This window comes from Cricetulus griseus, assembly GCF_003668045.3.
Source record: "Cricetulus griseus strain 17A/GY chromosome 1 unlocalized genomic scaffold, alternate assembly CriGri-PICRH-1.0 chr1_0, whole genome shotgun sequence".
Lineage (NCBI taxonomy): Eukaryota > Metazoa > Chordata > Mammalia > Rodentia > Cricetidae > Cricetulus > Cricetulus griseus.
The window spans coordinates 191,021,155-191,040,704 of record NW_023276806.1 but is presented as its reverse complement, the minus strand read 5'-3'; the positions used below and the strand labels follow the sequence as shown (position 1 = coordinate 191,040,704).

Sequence of the window (19,550 nt, the reverse complement as noted above, 5' to 3'; positions counted from 1 at the left end):
AACTCAGAAAATAAAGAGTGGGAGCCAATCATAGTAGATCAGTCCCACAATGGCTAGCCAAGACCAGAGGCTTCACCGCACTGATTTATATGAAGTGTTTTACTCACTTCCCATATCCCAAGTTTTTTAAAGTAAGGATGAGAGTGAAGAGACACAGCGGGGGGTGGGGGGCAGGACAAGCTGTAAGGATGCAGCCAAACCTGGCACACAGCACAGGCTTCCTAGGTTCACACTCAGCACAGGGCTGGCATGAGAACACACGAAGAAAACACTCACATAATATATATACACACACACCCATGTCGACATACACACAGGCACACACATGCCCCCAGCAGCTTCCTGGCTTTTCATTCAAGGTTTCTAAAGATAAAGTGACCTAATTTCATAACCTAGTTTAAAGCAACTCCCTGTGAAGACTCTAGTTCCCTGATCTTGTCCCTGAACTGAACCGTGAGGCAATGTACCAACCATGCTGCCTCTGTCTGCTGGGGACAAAGCACTCCTTTGCTCAATGTCATCAACTAAAGAAAAGAAAGCAGGTGTGGATTGGGGACTGGCTTTGTTGGAGCTGAAGTTCTGTTTTCCAGGGAACACTGGGTGGAAAGATGGGGTCCAGTGAAGAAATCAAAGACACTTGGAACTGAAGATGTTGGGCCTAAGATTGACGTGGGCTTCAGAAAGAGCTTGTGGATCCCTGGCCCTGTTTTCCATCTCCCACACTGCCCTGAGGCTTGCTCCAGGGGGGACAGTAGAGAGACCCATTTCCAGTACTACTGGCTACAATCTTAAAGACAGAGACATGCTTTAATTGTAAATTGAGTCACCTTTGCAGAGGAAGCGTGTGACATTTAAGAAGACACATATTATCTGTACCACTGACACACTCCTAAATGGGCTAACTCACTCTAAACTGAAAGCTTGGATTCCAGCCCAGGAGACGAATATTTTTGGTTTCTATTTTGAATATCACTTCCTCCCCATTCTAGTAATTTAGCTTATTTCCTCCCAAACTGTCTTGGCTGACACGTGTCTTAATGGCATCAAAAGGGAAGAGCCTCTACAGGTTGTCACTGGGAAGGTGAAGAAAGACCCTTCTTCTTAGGAGTGGGAAGACCAAGCCTCTCCATCCATGTGTGCGATAATCTACTTCACTGTGTTACTGTAGGAAGAACCTAAAAAAGGAGGGGTGGTCACTTGGCATGAAGACAGTTGGCATTTGTTTCTTTTTCCAATTGGCTTTGGAGTCATGTTTAGCAAGCCTTTCAGGACTAGAGATTATCTGAGTGCCCATCAGCTTCCAAGGATTAGTTCACACCTTATTGACCAAGCAGAGGAGTTAAAATCAATTCATGCCCTGGCATCAGTAACCAGGCAGCCCTTAGGCTGTCCTGTGCCCTCCTCTGGCATGAGTAAGAGATGATCAGGCTGGAGAGAGGGAGGCAAGGAGGGAGGGTGAGAAGAAGGGAGGGAGGGAGGGAGGGAGGCAGGGAGGGAGGGAGGGAGGGAGGGAGGGAGGGAGGGAGGGAGGGAAAGAAAAGGCTATAGGAAACAGCACTCTTCATGTTGGATTGAGCCCAGTGGCCACTGTTGGAATACCAGGGGTTTCTTTCTGAAGGCTGCTGTCCTGAACACTTTCACCATCATTAGGTGGTGACGTTCATGGGAGGACAGCCTGCGGACGAAGGGCAGAAATACCGGAAAAGGTTATCAAGGAGGTAAGACTGACACAAGTCAGCTGAGCTCTGAGGAGTAAGTTACAGTGGGGTTGGGGGAGGGCTGGAGTTCTCTTTACTGAGGAGGGAAATGAGGAGGGGAAAATGGAATCCCTGAAGGAAATTAAGCGCATGTACACAGAGTATGAAAACTGTCTCCCACAACTGTGCATGCCCAGCCATGCACGCAATACCGCCACCTGTGCTCGCTCACTCAGCACTCAGGACCCTCACTAGCAGACCCCTTCCCAAGGCCTGCGGCCAGTATACTGACTGTATAACTGAATTCTCTACATGACTTTGACACATAGCCCACACTCAGAGCGGGGGTTCTTTCTACAAAGCATCGGAGCCTACCAGGTGCACCCTGAACAGTTTCTGCATCTGGTTTCTCCCTGATGAAGTGATGAAATTACAGGGCACAGAGTCAGGGTATGAGGGAGTCGCAACCTTTGAAATGGTGCCTAGTCTCCTGAGCTCAAGAGGTATGATGCAAAGAGTTTCTCCTGAAGAGTCAAGCGGGCTGAGAACAGGGGGCTCCCACCAACCTTGCTCCCCATTGTGTTCCTGGAGCCAAGACCTTCAGGAGTGCCACACAGCATTGTATGGAGCCAAGGACCTAAACCGAGACTAGTGACTGGAGTACCTGTGAGTGTTTGTTATTGTTCGTTTGTTCATTGTTTGTTTGTGGTGCTGGAAACCCAACCCAGGGACTTCTGAATGCCTGCCAAATGTCCTACTATTGATCTAGACCCTGACTTTCTACTACCCACCCCCATCTCATCTGTAAGTTTTTTTTTTAATTCTTGCTATTCTCATGCTTATTTGGGAGACTCTTAAGAAGCTATGATGCTAACTAGTCCTCAATAAACAATACTCCCGAGTAAGTAAGTTCTGTCATTAGTACAAGCAGTCCAGTGGCTAGTGGTGGCACATGTGTTATCAGACAGCTTTTCTACAGGGAACCCAAGAGCAAGGCTGTCACAGACAAATGCTCAACCCTGAAGACCCTTCCAGTACTTTATGCAAAACAAGGAAATCCCCCAATTTCTCATTTGGTCTCTTGAGCAGAAGGGACAGTTAACATACAGGGTATTTGGCAGAAAGAAGACGGCATTTTAAAACCAATGTGAGTCATTTAAACTCTTACAGAAAAAAGTCAGAGGACACGGAAAGGAAACATGCCTAGCTACCCCCCCCCTTCCTGAATGTTTTGTGTGATTGGGTGCTAGTCACTGCTGGCTTTTGTCTGCTGACACCCGTAACAGCCAAGAGATGCATCTGTTCCAGGGCCACATCTGGTCTCCAGGAAGGGAATGTCCCCCTCTTCGCTTTCCCACTGGACTTTCAGCAGCTCACCATCACAGAGTGCCCACCGCCAATCACCTGGGAGGAAAGAAAGAGGAACAAGAGACCACAATACACCCAGCCTCAGCTCCTATTTGTTTGGCCCCTATTGTGCATCAGAGCCTCCTACTGCTAGCCAAAAGGACTATACGGATGAATGCTACAGTGTATACCTCTCCACGGGAATCAGAAAATAATGCCTGCTAGCCTAATGCAGGCTTAGGCAGGAAACTCGATGACTATTCCCAACATCAGCCACAACTAGAGGGTCCTTTCTCATAGCCCAGGGACACTCCCCACCTCCGCCCCCATGAACTCTCCTGGCCCAGGCATTGCTGTGCTATGTCCCCCCACTGTTGATTCCTTCCTAGCCATGGATTTTAGCTCTGTAAGCCACATCTTCATCACCCCCTTGATCCCAAGGAACCCACCTAGAATGCAAAACAAGGATGGCAGCCTTCGCCGGGGGCAGAAAATAATGTCCTAATGCATGGGAGATTCAACTGTGGCAGACACACTTTAAAAAACACACCTATAGGCAGCTGGGTTTAAACTAGAGTAGGAGAATATGTCCTGGAAAAGAATGATGTCCTTTTCAATAATGATACCGTTCATCATGACACAATGATTCTCTCCACAAACAGAAATGATGTTAGATAAAGATGGATGTCCTCAGCAGAAAATGATGATAGACAGCTATTTCTCACCAACTTAAACAGACCAAACACTTAAGTATAAGAGCTGACACTATAAACCATTATAAGACAATGCAGGAGACGTGATTCAGGGTACTTCGATGGGGTGGACTTTCTAAAGAGGCCCCCAAAGAACAAGAAACAAAGGGAGATGGGCAAACAGGTTTCTGTAAAACTCAAACACTTCTACACAGCAAAGATAGCAGGCAACAGAGTTAAAGGACACACTATAGAGTGGGGGAAGTATTTCACACTGCATACCTGATAGGGGTAAATACTCAGACTATTCATATATATATACTGAAACTTGAAACTCTCGATAGCCAACAAATATCCCAACTTCAAAAATGGGTGGTAGGTCTAAATCAACATGTCTCAAAAAAAGACATGTAAATGACCAGCAGGATTTTAAAATACAAAAAACAGTCATCATAGAACTACAAATCAAAACTACAGTGAAACAGCCCCTCCTTCCATAAGAGTGGCTCTCATCATATAGAAGTTAACACAGACTGCAGAGATGTTGAGAAAGGGAACTCTTCGTGTTGGTGATGGGAATGGCAACAGGCATAGCTACAATAACACAATGGATACTCCTCAAAAGAGTCGAAAACGGAACCACTGCCTGACCTAGCAATCTCAGTCTTAGGTCTGTATCCAAAGGAAATGAAAATCCTTTGATTTGCATGAGTAAAAGACACACCTGCCATGTTCATTGAAACACTATTCACGACAGTCAGGATCTGGAAGCAACCCTGAGTGTCCATCAACAAAGGAACTCCAGAGCTTGGGAGAGACAGAAAGGTGGGTTACTGGGGCTCCCAAGCTGGCCAGCAAGCCTAGCCTATTTGGCAAGTTCCAGATCAATAAGAAACCTAGTTTCAAAGAAAAAAAAAAAAAAAAAACAAAGTAGATAGATAGTGCCGTAGGAATGACAACTCCTTCACACTCACGTGAACACGCACCCCTCCCCCCACACACAAAAAATGTGACATGTCTACATGCCTGTATTTCCTGGTAAAGGGTGAAGAGAGTTCCTGGATGCAAAAGAAATGCCGAACAACCTACCTGAGAACAGATGAAGGTTAGTGGAAGGAAATGCATGTTTTTTTTCATATAAGCAATCGGAAACATAAAGAAGGAAGGAGTTTACATCAGAAGCAAAACACAGACTATTATTTTGCTAAGCTTTGTTACATTTTTGGGAAGGCCAATTAATAAAGAGTCAGGAAGCTGGACAAGTGGCTCATGTCTAGAATCCAGCTCTTTGGGAGTTTGGATTAGGAGGCTCGGGAGTTCAAGTCCTGCTTGGGTTACAGAGTGTGTTCTAAGCTAGCCTGGGCTACTGGGAGAGACATCGTTCTCTCAAAGTGTTTTCCATATAGATCAATAGTGAAGTGCTTGCCTGTTCACATGAGGCCCAGGTTTAAGACCCAGTACTATAAAGAAGAGTGTTTGAGACCCTTTAGTTTCATATGTGTAGAAGTCTTGGGTACGTTACAATGTTACATAGAAGTAGAAACTGAAGCAAGAAGATGTACCAATGGCTTCTTTCCCTGGCCCAGCAAACATTCAGATGACTTAGTGGCAGGAGAAAAGATTCTAATATTATGCTATGCCAATAATATTTAACTGTGGTTCCAATCATTTTAGCTTTGAAAGCAGCAAAATGAAATGAATGTTTCTCATTCTGCCCCATGAGAAGCTAAGGTCAAGACATACTTGCTGTCGGGCAGTGCTTTTTCCATTTGAGAGACCACACCACTGGCTTATGGAAGAAGTATCTACCAGACCCCGCCACACACACAGGAAGTCCCTCTAAGGGATTTCAGTTCTGCCAAGTTGAAAGAGTGTGGAAGTAAGATTTGTCCATAGGAACACAGACATTGAAAACAGGCGTGCCTTTGTCTCAGCTCAAATTAAAAGCCCATTTAGGGCAACATGAAAAAACAGAGCTTACTTTTTACAGTCCTTTTGCCAAGGACATTTTTTTTTAAAAAATGCAATAAAATGCCATATTATCTTCCAGAAAAAAAAGTGGTGCATATACAGAGTGGAATATTATTTATCTGTACAGGAAAAGGAAAACCTGTCACTTGCAACATAGATGGAACTGGAGGCTTTTGTGTTTAGTCAGATAAGCAAGAGTGCTGTGGAAAGTCACTTACATATACATTATTACAAAGTCTATCCTACACTGACAGTAAGATGGTGGTTACCAGAGGCTGAGGGAGACAACAGTGAAATAATCAAGGGAAAGATTCTTCAATGGATAGTAAGTCATAGTTAGATATTATTTCACAGTAGAGTGACCATAAACAGTGATAGTATAATGTACTTTTTTTTTTGCAGAAGGCTAGAAAAAATGAGTTAGAATGTTTGTATCATAAATAACTGATAAATGTCTGAGTAGATCTACTTTGCCATGATTTAAACTTTGACACTGAGTCCATGTGTTGAAACACCACATGGCACACCATAAATACATAGGACTTTTATGTTTTAGTTGGTTACAAAGATAAACACGCCCCTTTTTTCCCATTACTCGGAAAAGGACATGGATGAGCCTGTTCTGTTCATTGTTGAGACAGCAGGGCAGAACTGAAGAGCAGCCCTGCACATGGCTTCAGGTGGGGAGAACGGCTTCCAGCCCATAGTTAGTGATCTCATTAACATGACCACTAAAGACTATCAGAAGATGTGTTCTTACAGAACCCTGAGGGTTCGATAAGAAAGACACAGCATGCAACTGAAATTAACTTGAAAGAAAACAAACAAAAACAAAACGAAATGAAAAACCAGCAGACACCTACGCTCCAGTCCAGGGTCGCTCTGGGCTCCTTCGCTGGACCATTTGCCACAGGAAGGCCAAGAGGATGTGCAGGGGCCAGGTGCTGGAGGCCTGTCCGGGAGATGGCTTTCCTGCAGCAAGAAAATAAATACATAAATAAATACATACATATATATGAACACACAAGCATGAGAATCTTGTGCAGAGCTCCTTGTGGAGTCGAAACTACCCCAGTGGCCTGAATGAGTCTCTAACATCTGATATCCCTTATACCTGTGGTGAGACACACCTCTCCTAGGACAGAGAGGAACAAATCTCCCCAAATCAGGACACTTGGGGTAACTGCTTTGTTCAGGCTACAGGGCCAGAGCTGAAAGTTCAGCTTCTTTTCAAGGTGGAGGACAATAGTGCGGCTTATCCACTTACAGAAATAGACATGGGGTGGACACTTGTGATACTTGGAAAGTAATTCAAGTTGCCAGAGATGAACTATAAGCAAAATCCTCTCCTGCAAGTTGACTGCCCAGGACAGCACTGTTCAGACTGGTTACCAATGGAAATCTGCTCTTCCTCCCTCCCCCAGGAGCACCCTCCTCACCCATGAGCACCCCCTTCTCCAAGAGCACCCTCCTCCTCCTCCATGAGCACAATCCTCTCCATGAGCACACTCCTCCTCCCCCATGAGCACTCCCTCCTCCTCCCCCATGAGCACCCTCCTCCTCCTCCATGAGCACCCTCCTCCCCCATGAGCACTCCCTCCTTCAAGAGCACCCTCCTCCTCCTCCATGAGCACACTCCTCCCCCATGAGCACCCTCCTCCTCCACACAGAGGACCACTGTCCATTGTGCTCAAAGCTCTCAGTGTGAAAAGACTGATTTACATCTGCCAAGGAAGAGCCCACATTACTTCAGCATCCCTCAACACAAGCAAGAGAACCCACAGCAAGAGAAGCAGAGGGAAGCAACAAGGGGAACGGCTACTGGGAACACCCCCTCACTACTAGGAGCAGAGGGGGAAATGTGTTACACCCTAAAGGGTAGGTTGCCTCTCTGCATCTTCACGGACCTATCAAGACTCCACCCAGGAATGGTACTGGTGAGGTACTGGTGAGGCAAGAACAGTAGTTCTCCACACTCAAGGGTAGACATGTGCCACCAATGGTGTCTGTACATCAGAAAGCCCAGCTGATGTCTGGCTTTCTGTGTTTCTTTTAGTGTCTCTTGGAGTCCTAACCAGGAAGTTCCAGAAACAGGTCTTCAGTAGTTGGAAGTTATTACAATGAGCTTGTTGGAAAATTTTCCAATGCCCCAGCAAGATACAGACAACGCATTTGATCTATAGAATCATCCAGACTCATCATAAAGGTGGAGCCTTCAAGGAAGATAGGTAATCGGCAACAACCTTGGCTCCTCGAATCAAAGTATGTTCCACAGCCTCCAGCCATATATTTTTATGAAAGGAACAGTGGCCAGGTGTGGTGACATGGGCCTGGGATCCAAATTTAGCTAAGACTCAGGGGCAGGAGGATCTGAAGACAGAAAGGTCAGTGTTATCCTGGGATACATAGCAAGACCCTGGCTTGGAAAATAAAAGATAAGTCAACATTTGAAGGTGATAAGATAGTCTAACATGATATAAGAAACAAAGGGGTGAGGAGGAGAGACTGAAGGAGAGAGAACCTTCTAGGGCAATCCTTATCTCACATGGTTTTCCTCCCACATTGAGGGACTTTCTCTGGCGTGTTTCTTGGTTTTTTTTTTTTTTCTCTAGATTCAATGGTCTCCTCACCAATGCTAACCCAGTTTTCACTATTCACAAAAACATACTTTTGTTTATTCAGAAACTACAGGTTTCGCCTTTGGGTCTTTAAGAGTCTCCATAACCTAAGCAGAAGCAGACATCCACAGATAAGCACTGAGCTTAACTCCTGGAATCCAGTTGTAGAGGAGGAGGAGGGATGAACAAAGGGGTCAAGACCATGCTGGGGAAACCCACAGAAAGAGCTGACTTGACCAAGTGGGAGCACACGGACCCCAGTCATAAAACTGGGGAATCAGCATTGGACTGAACCAAGCCTTCTGAGTGTGGGTGTCAGTCAGGAGGCCTGGGCAGTCTATGAGACCTCTGACAGTGGAACCAGGATGTATCCCTAGTGCACAAATGGACTTTGGGAGCTCATTCCTCATGGAGGGGTACTCTCTCAGCCTAGATACAAGGGGGAGGGCCTAGGCAGGAGGATTATAATTTCAAAGCCTGACTGGGCTACATAGTTTGATGATAGCTTGAGCAATTTAGCAAGACTTGAGCTGTAACTATATGTGAAAGTTCTTGGTTGAAATATTATTTGGCACTGGGGGCCAAGAAGGAAGAAAAAAGAAAAGAAAGGGAGGAAAGGAAGGAGGGAGGGAAGGAGGAAAGAAGGGAAGGAGGGAAGAAGGAAGAAAGATAAGAAAAAAAGGAAGGAAGGAAAGGGGAGGGGAGGTGAGGTGAGGGAAGGGAAGGGAAGGAAGGAAGGAAAGAAGGAAGGAAGGAGGAAGGAAGGAAGGAGGAAGGAAGGAAGGAAGGAAGGAAATAAAAGCAACCTTGGGTATAGGCTTCACACACATACCCCTAATACCCAAGCACAAAGCCTTGGGATAGCTGAAGAACTTTTAAATTTTAGATGAATGAGAGAAAAACAAGTCTTTCAGAGTTTTACAAACTGTCTCAGAGAGTTGTGGTTAGAAAAAAGAAGAGAAAGAGGAAAAGATGTGGGAGGAGGAGGAAGAGGAGAGAAATAAAATCCCACCATCAGGTCCTAGCAGAAACCTAAGCAAGTGTATTCAGCTCCTGAGCACCTGTGGACTATGACAGCTAAACTGTCGTCACCTTCATAGCTAGGAACCAACCCCTGAGACAGCATCAAACTACCCAAACTACTGACTCAGGAGGCAAGGCAGCCATACACCAGAGAACATCATTACATCTAGAGAGATCAACATGGGACTCCAGTGGAAGCATACCCTTTTCTAGCCTGTGCACAGAAGCAACTAGGTCTTTTGATTACTCCTCATTTACTCCTCATTATGGACACAAATGTAAAGTTGAATTTGTAACAGTAACAGAAGAAAATATATATTGCACAAAAAAAAACATTAGTTAGAAGGGACAATGAGTAAGAGCCACCAAGAGTAGCTTCCAGTCTATGACCAAAAGTGCATCTTAGAAGAGCAGATATATGAAATACAGAATAGAAAAATCACAATTAGAAAAGATTGGGGCATAGGGAGGCATTTCTGATTTCAGCTTCCTACTCTTCTAAGTAGCAGAAAGTCATTTCTTTCTAACAGTTCATACATAAGTGGACATTTTCCTTCAAAGAGTAAAAGAATCTCATTGTGTCTGAGGCCTCAGCTAAAATCAGTGTTCGCTTCCTATTTATATCCATCATGGCGATGGAAGCTGATGGGAAATTCTCGCAGGACTTGGTATGTGCATGGAATGGGTGAGGGCAGCAGTTTTATATGACAATTTGCTCCAATAAAACAATAAATGCGGGTTCAACTTTGCATTCTTTTTTCTTGCCCAGAACCCTCCCAAATGCACAGACTGCAAAGCACAAAATGCCAACAATTCTATTAACTTCACAGCATCGCTTAGTGGGGATTGAGTATTCTCACAAGAGCATATCTGAAAAGAACTGCAATATTAACTGTGAAATAAATATGAAAAGAAAATACTTCATAATGTGGTTTCCAGAGCATAAAGTCACAGTTACTGTCAATTACTTGACGTGAAAGACCGCTAACACATTTCAAGGACAAAAGCCGTCAGACAGCCTAAATAGCGTTCTATTATTTCTATTATTTCCTCCCCCCAATTCAGCAAGACTACAAACCCCTAAAGGACAGGGCTCCATTCATCCATTAATCCTGTTACATCTAGCCCATGGGTAGACTCTGCAAATATTCAATAAATGCTTTCTGAATTAATGAATGAACTTGACCAAGAAGCTAAGCAAAACAGCTTGCTGATTAGATCGGGGCTTGAGAAATCCAATTAGGATGATTTGAATAATGTCCCAGGCTTTATACCTCAGAGATGCTCTTTGCTGAGAGGGTCTGAGGCCCTTCAAAGCAGTTCTTTAAAAATAAGTGCAGCTGGGCATGGTGGCACGTGCCAGGACTTCAATCACAGTATTCAGAAGGCTAAGGCAGAGCCAGGAGTCCTGGCAGTATGTTCAAGGCCTGTATACATAGGGAGGCTCTTCCAAACAACAACAGCAGCAATAATAATAACAATGTATGTGAATGGATGAGGTAGAATCCAGCCTTGAGACATCTAGGGAGCCACCCAGGCCTGGAATGCATGCATGTGATTCTAGCACTTGGGAGGCAGAAGCAGGAGGGCCACCAAGTCAAGGATCCCCAAAGCCTGGACTAGCCCATCTCCAAAGAAAAGAAAAAAAGAGAAAGGAAGGAAGAGTAGCAGGAAAGAAGCGAGAGAGGAAGGCAGGGAGGGTAGGGGAGAACCAAAACCCTAAATAACCAAGAGAAAAACAATCCAACCTTGGAGACATCAAATCAGCTCACGTGCTTGGTTTGCCCACTGAAATAACATTCCATTGTTCTATTTCTAAAGGACACATTATAAGGGTATTAACATTTTTAGACAAGGTCTCACCATGACCTCTGGCTAGCTGACTGGCCTGAACTTGCTATGTTGACCTCAAAGTTGCAGAGATCTTCCTGTCCTTGCCTCACAAATGCTGGGATTAAAGGTGTGTGCCATCACCTCTGGCAAGGGTGTTAACTTTTTATAATCTACTCATCCAAAGAAACGTGTAGAATAAATACTCTTCATAAACAAAATGGAAAGACGTGCAAGACTGGTTATTCAGTACTGTGCCCTCTTGGGATCCATTTCTAAATTCAATCTGCTCTCATTTCAACTTTACGTGACTCCCAGATTCAAACCGTCCCCACCTGACCCACTACTCTCTGAGGGCTCTAACACATGAGGATGAGACTGAGGCTCCTACACACTGAGCGGGAAGACACCAGAGAATGGAGAGTGTGGTTTGGCCAGGATATCTAAAGACTAACAGGAAACATTGATGCATTCATCTGAACATTCTAGAAAGGAGCCAGCTATTTAAAAAGTTACTCTGTTCCTTGGTTATATACCCCAAGCACCTCAAGAGACATCTGGTGTGGCTGGCAATGTAATTCAGTGGTAGAGTACTTGCCTAGTATGTGAGGCTGTGAGTTCAATACCTAGTACCTCAAGCACACACAAAAGAGACACACTATGCAATGTGCGCGTGTGCATGCATGCGTGCGTGCGTGCGTGCGTGTGTGTGTGTGTGTGTGTGTGTGTGTGTATGCGTGTGTGTATGTGTGTGTGTGTGCGTGCGTGCGTGCGTGCGTGCGTGTGTGTGTGTGTGTGTGTGTGTGTGTGTGTGTGTGTGTGTGTGTGCATGTATGTGTACATGTGTGCATGTGTTGGTGTGGTTTTCCTTATGTCATGGATACTTTAGTTTCTTTTATCCAAGGCAACCCAGAGTGCCTCTCACTCATTACCTGAAATGCTATTAGTCCACATAGTAAGAACTAGTCCCTAGACCCACACAAATGTAAATATTCCACCTATGATTTATGTAGGGGAACAAACTGGGTAATTACTTGAGCCAGAATCTTACTCTACATTGCTTATGAATTCAAAATAGTTTTTGGCAATTTTAAATGTGCATCAACGTCTTCAATGATGCAATTATTATTGAAACAAAGGTTGAGCTTAGTCCCCTAAGGTGTGTTAAGTCAGTCAGAAAATCACTTTGGTATTGAATCTTCAAAACCATACTCCTGTGGAGCCTGGACTTTGTTACTCTGTGGTGATTCATTCCAAACAGTAAGACTGGGATGCTGAACTTTTGGCCACAGTGGAGTTTGAGTTGGTCCCTTTAAAAGCTTCCCAGGAGATTGGAACATAGCTCGGCGGTAGAATAAATACATGCCTAGCATGCCTAGGGCCACGGATTCAGTCCTCTGCACAAGGGGGGTGGGGGGGGAGAAGCAAACAAAAAGGAAACTACAGGCTTCTAAGGATTTCTAATGTGTCCCCAAGCTGAGCTCCACTGCCACAAAGCTAGGCAGGCTATGACTACTGCACCTACTAAAAAGTGACTAAGCCTATATTCTTCTTTATTCTTTATTTTCCATGTAGAACTTTCTATATTCATTCATACACTCATTTATCCAACAATGTATTTATTGAGTACCTATTTTATGCCAAACACTGTCCTAGATATGTAGACTCATGAATGAATAAAGCTGACGTTAAGTCGCTGCCTATGCAAAGCTCACAAAACATATTTTACCATGCATCTCATCATTTTACATATCTTGTGGATTCCCTACAACAGTGAGGCAGGGACTTTCATTATCCCTGGTTTGGAGTAAGAATGGTTAAGCTACCTGCCCAAGGCCATATGCACAGAAAGAGCCAAATGAATGTGAACCAGGGAATTTAACACCTTCCTGTAAATGTTTTATCCTGTTATTCATCCCATACTTGCATGTCCCTGACAGCACACATATGCACATATTCATACCAAATGACATACTACAGATCTTCTATACATCTTCTATACTTGTCTCCTAATTGTCTTAATTATGTCTTTAACAAACAAGAGGGAGGCCATGCTTAAAAGGCTTACAGAGATGAAGAACAGAACTTGCAGGAATATGGGAGAGAAACAACCAACACTAACATAGAACATTCCCTAGCTCAGCCCTTAACAGAAGAGCTGCCTCCTACAGAAGATTGGAACTAACATGGAGACCCACAACTGAACAATATACAGAGAGTAAAACTTTGGGTCCGTCAGTCCTAAATGGGATGCCATCTTCACAATCCTCCCCTCAAGGCTCATGGATCTCTGTGAAGAGAGGATGGAAAAACTGTGAGCCACAAGTGGTAGACGGTTGCAAGGACTCGGATCTTCCAGCCATAGCAGGGTGATAAACAGAACACACAGAGACTATGACAGCACACACAAGACCTGCACACAAGTTCACACCAAACAAAATCCAAGCGCCAAGTGGGGGAAGTGGACACAAAGTCCGACTCCTATCCAGGAAGACATTTGCAAGTGATACCTGCTGGGAAAGAGAAAATCAGTTTTCTCCTATGGACCAATGGACTGTCACCGCATAAATCAACTATACCCCAGGGCAGGAAGAGCTGGCCAACACAAAATGGACTCCATTTTCTTGAGCATTTCTTTGTTAATTTTTGACTTATTGGATGTTTGTTCTGATTTTTGTTTTCTGGGTTTTTTTTAAATGGTTTCTTTTTCCAAGGGAGGGAAAGAGAGAGAAAGATAAAAGAGAGAGAAGTGGGGCAGAGCAGTAGGAAGGATCTTGGAGGAGTTGGGAGAGGAAAATAATATCATCAAAATATATTCTATGAACATTTTTTAAAAAGTATAAAATGTAAATATTTTGAGAGCAAAAAAAGGATGACAATTCACCTTGCCAACAAGTAAATCTTAACCCTTTTTAGTTTTAATATTTACAGACACACACACACACACACACACATATATATGTGTATGTATGTATGTATGTATGTTTATGTACACACACACACACACACACACACACACACACACACACACACACACACACACACTCACACACAAAGACAATCACAGCCAAGTCAGAGACTAGTGACAAGAATTTTTTTGTTGTTGCAGAATGCTAAGCACACACTATCGTTACAAGCATTATCACACATTCATCATTCCCCACTAGCCACAGCTAGGCATAAGATAATCTTTGGGTAAACATGTGCTCTTTTTCTTTTCTTTTTTTTTTCTTCTTTTGGTGTTTTTTGTTTGTTTGTTTTTGGTTTTTCGAGACAGGGTTTCTCTGTGACTTTGGAGGCTGTCCTGGAACTAGCTCTTGTAGACCAGGCTGGTCTGGAACTCACAGAGATCCGCCTGCCTCTGCCTCCAGAGTGCTGGGATTAAAGGCTTGCACCACCAACGCCCGGCAACATGTTCTCTTTTTGTTGTTCTCAAATATTCTAACTTCCCTGGACACTTTCATTCCTTCAACAGAGCACTGACAGGCTCCCACTCCATGTCAGGGAGCCCAAAGGCAGTTGGTTATTCAAACCAAAGTTTCTTCTGGTGGGGCGTGATTCCCTAGCTGCCTGCAGAATCATTCTTCAGCCCAAGCTGCCTGCCTTTCTCGGGCACTCTGCTCCCCTCAGACCAACTCAGCGTTTCAAAAACAAACATGCAAACCAAATGCTACAGGATTTACTTATGGTACTGCATTCATGGCAATGAACACAACAGCAAAAAGGCGTGTTTAGTTTATACTGATGGACTCACTATTAAAAGCAAGCTCGTCTGCTCAACAGTCATTATTTCCAATGAAGAACTCACCATAAACATATCCATAAAGCAATGCTGGCATGATGAAGACTGTGATAATAAACCTCCTTGTAAAACAAAGATTTCTTCACTAAAATCCTCTCAGGAATCAATAACCTTTTTCTCTTTAAGGAATTATTTGAAGGAAAAAAAAAAAAAGAAAGCTATTCTCCAGGATAGTGAATAGTGATTCAATGGGCTAAGTTGTGTCCCCCAACCCATTTCAGGTATAGAACTCCTAGTGTACAATACCTCAGAATCTTAAATTATTTGAAGACTAGATCTTTAGGACTGAGTTAAATGTGGTCATCAGAATGGACACCTGATGTACAGGAACTGAGTCTGAAGACACAGACTCACACTTAAAAGACTACATGAGGACGAGGGTCAAGATGGAGGACGCGTGTCTACAAACCAAGGGTGGTTATAGATGACCAGCAGACTGCCAGCGGCTGGGAGGAGGCCTTGGAGAAGATTGCCCCTCCCAGTCTCAGCGTGTTGGACTTAGGTGTAGAGCAAGTTTCTATTGTTTGAGTTGCTCAGTTTGTGAAACTTGGTTATGGGAGCCCTATCAAACCCTCACCCTTCAAAACTAGAGCCCAAGCAAAGTGAGTGCAATGAGTTGGTCGAACTTCAGATCTCTGACTTGTCTGTTTCTATTGCCCCATGAAACTTCCTAATTCTACCCTTGAAAAACAATGATACTTTGGGACAGACACTTTCTGACGAAAGCTCAAGGCAAAAGACACTTTCCTCATGCAAACATCAGAAAATCTGATAAAGGTTTAAATAACTAATTAATGAAGGAAGGAACAGGAAGGAACAGGTTGGATGCACAGTCAATATAGGATTAAGAAATTGAGAATTCTAAAAGAAAAGAGATACATGTTTAAGAGATTACAATTTGGGAGACATGGAAAATGCTTGTCATGCAAACAGGAAGATCTGAGCTTGGGTCCCCAGCACCCTCATAAACACCAGGAATAGTAATGTATACCTGGAATCCTAGAGGTGGGGAGGAGAGATGGGGGACCCCTCAGGTTTTCTGACCAGCTAATCCAGCTTCATCAGTGAGCTCCTGATTAAGTAAGAGGTCCTGTCTGAAGGTGAAGAGCAATTGAGGAAGTCACTCAGCATCAACTGCAGCTCTACACACGCATACACACATATGCACCACACCAACACAAGCACACACAAAGAAAATTTAAAGAGATTACACCTTCTGTGGTATTAGCTTCTCTTTTACTCAAGGAAAGCAACATCTCTTAACTTTGTACAAGCCAACTGCTAAATTTATAGGAACAAGATCATCTGCCCCTCTGTTGGTTTCCAGTTAATAATCAAATATACAGAGACAACAAAATCACCACACAGAGAGTATGAGATGAGAGTCAATTACAAGGCACTATTTTTATTGGGGATAATTTAGAATAAAGCTGGATTAAAATAGTATTTAAAACATCAAACAATATGCATTTTCCCAGTGCCATAATGTGTGGTAATTTTATTCTCACTGTTCATAGTTCCAGCTATGACTTGGAGTTCCTGGAATAGCATATGGCCATCTCAAATATCCTGAACAATTTCTTGAAATCAATTCTTCTTCTTCCCAAAGAATAATTTATTGGCCATCAGGAATGCACTGGGCATTCTTGTAATCATCTTGTCTTAGGTCAAATCTACTTTGAGACAGAGCATTTCAAGTTTTCTGTAGAACGCCTGTCAGGAAGTGAGAAGGAAGGGAGGAGCTGAACTCGATTTGGTGGAAGAGTAGCTGAGGTCACCTCACCAGAGAAGCTGGTGATAGGCCAGTCCTTTAGAATTGGCACAATCTGGGGTAAAGACATAAGCCTTTGAACCTCCACAATAACCGGTACTGGGACTTGGACAGGACCTGGGGAAGAATTCACCATAGGCCAGAGATTCTCTTATGCCTGGGGCTCAGCTGTTTAAGAAAGACCTTCAAAACTGAACAAACCTAGGAGAAAAACATGAGCCTGGGGACATAAGCCATTTGAGACTTTGTAGAAACTTTGGAAAAGATTTAAATCCACAGAGTTGTTCCCAGTAAAACCAGCTTCATTGCTGCTGTTGTTATAAAATACCCTGTTGAAAAGCAACTTAAAGGATTAGGGCATTGGTTAAGCTTACCATTTCAGGAAATAGTCAGTCATATCAAGGAAGTCACAGCCAAAGGAATGCTCACTTGTTGGTTCAGTCTCAGCTGCATGCCTTTACTCTTACATAGTCCATGAACCCAAACCAGGGAATGGTGCCACCCACAGTGGACTGTATTTTTCTACATCAATTAACATTACTAAGAAAATCCTCCATGAGCATGCCCATGGGTCAACCCAATGTAGACAATCCTTCATTGAGTTTATCTTCCCAGAAGATTGTAGGTGTATCAAATTTGACAAATAAAAGTCAACCAACACAACCACCAACTGGAGAAGTTTATCTTTAGGATCCCTTTCCCTGTTTCCATACTTGCTGTGGAATATTCCTTTATACTGTGTGAATATGTGTTGCTGTGATTGGTTTAATAAAGAAGCTGACTAGCCAATAGCTGAACAGGATAAGGTGAGGTAGATGAGCCAAACTGGGAATGCTGGGAGAAAGAGGAGAGAAGACTGGAGTAGCAAGAAAAAGCAGAGAAAAGGTACCAGGACAGTAGCAAAGCATAGAAATATGGCAAAGCACAGATAAGAAATATGAGTTAATTTAAATGTAAGAGTGAGCTAGCAACAAGCCTGAGCTATTGGCCAGGCATTTAAAATTAATATTAAGTCTCTGTGTGGTTACTTGGGAGAGGCAAATAGCACAGAAACTTCCAGGTACACACTAGAGCACACCAGTCCTGACGCCATTCAATTTCCTATCACCTCAATAAAAATTAGGGTTCCCTTATATGGGAACCTGGATTCTCAGAAGGAGCTCATAAAAGTAGGAAAACCTACGTGACATTCAAAGTAGTTAAATAATTTTCCTAAATAATAATCTGTAATGATAAGTCTTTACTCCAAAGCCACCCGAGCCCTGCCACCATGTGGGCACCTTCTGCCAGATGCCCCAGTTCCACACGCCACCACGATAAGGTCCCAAGTAACACACAGAGACTTATATTAGGTACAAATGCTGCTTGGCCAATTGACTAGGATTTCTTATATGCTAGATCAATCTTAATTATCATAAATCTATATATTTTATAAGATTTATCTTATCGGACGCCAGCGGAAGCGTCCTGTCTTCCCAGGCTTTCTCCTACCTTTCCCAGAATCCTCCTTGACTTCTAGTCTTACCTATCTTGTTTTCCTATTAGCCAACAGTACTTTATTTATCAACCAGTAAGACAATCATATACACAGGAGGACCTCCCCCATCAATAATCCATAAAACCATAAATATACATGGCAAATTTTGTAGCTAAATTCAAAGACTCACTAATTTGAGCCAAGTCCTAGGCACAGCAGCTAAATAGACAGACTCTTAGCACTCCCATAGTTAGAAAAACACTGATAGTTTATATCAGTGAGGGGAGGATGCTGGTCCCCAATTTAACATAGCCCTGTTAAACTTATGCAGCTAACGAGGCATAGACTTCAGGTTTCTCACTCTGGTGGGTCACCGTGAGAAATGAAAGCCACAGGGTTTTTCAGATAGGCAGGGACAGAAAACAATCAGAAATCAGAAAGCATTTGTTTCTAAAAATTTCTGGTGAGTTTTCTAACAGAGTTTAAAACAGGGGTGGGGAAGAGAGAAAGAGAAGCTAGACTTCAAAGATGCCACATGCCTGAAACTTTACAAGAAAAGTATCTGTCTTAAATATTGACCCAAAATGATAAGGGGGAAAAACTTTCCAAGACACAACTATGTGGGGCCTGATGTATGCTATTTTTCATGCTCAACCAGTCTCATGTCAAGTATTTAGTATGAAGTAGTTACTGTTAATAAGTTTTCCTCAGTATTCAGGAAACAAATACAAATTCTCCCAGAGTGGGGAGGAAATGAGCAGAAAACAGCTCTCAACATGAGTCTCAAGGGATATTTGAAAAGTATCAAGATTTATGAAATCTACATAAAAGTTATTAACATGGCAGAATTAAAAAGAGACATTCAGCAAAACGTCTTCAAAACTGAAATAATCATAAAGACATCATAAAACAGCATAGAATTTCTGTCAAGGAGTAAGGAAGAGATTAAAGCTAAGCAAGAAAGCTGGGAAGTGGTGGCACCTTCCTTTAATCCCAGCATTTGGGAGACAGAGACAGGTGGATCTCTGTGAGTTGAAGGCCAGCCTGGTCTACAGGGTGAGTTTCAGAACACCCAGGGCTACACAAAGAAACCTTGTCTTGAAAGACAAACAAAAGTCTAAGCAAGAGAACACAAATATTTTAAAAAGCTTTTAAGAAATGTGTATGGGTGTGTTGCCTGCATGTATGTCCATGTACTATACGTGTTCAGTAACCATGGAGGCCAAAAGAGGACAACAGATTCCCCTGGAAGTGGAATTGCAGGTGGTTGTGAACAGCCTTGTAGATACTGAGAATGGAACCAGGGTCCTCTGGGTTAGCAG

General features: G+C 43.3%; 1 protein-coding gene across 3 annotated transcripts in view; it reads right to left on the bottom strand.

Annotated features, from left to right (window-relative positions):
• Positions 1-19,550, bottom strand: part of Dgki (diacylglycerol kinase iota) — a 434,118-nt gene that overhangs the window by 279,719 nt on the left and 134,849 nt on the right. For all 3 annotated transcript variants that reach the window (XM_035451050.1, XM_035451051.1, XM_035451052.1), the window contains exon 2: positions 6,571-6,679. In XM_035451050.1, coding sequence (XP_035306941.1) covers positions 6,571-6,679 — 109 coding nt within the window. The remainder of the gene's footprint in view (positions 1-6,570; positions 6,680-19,550) is intronic.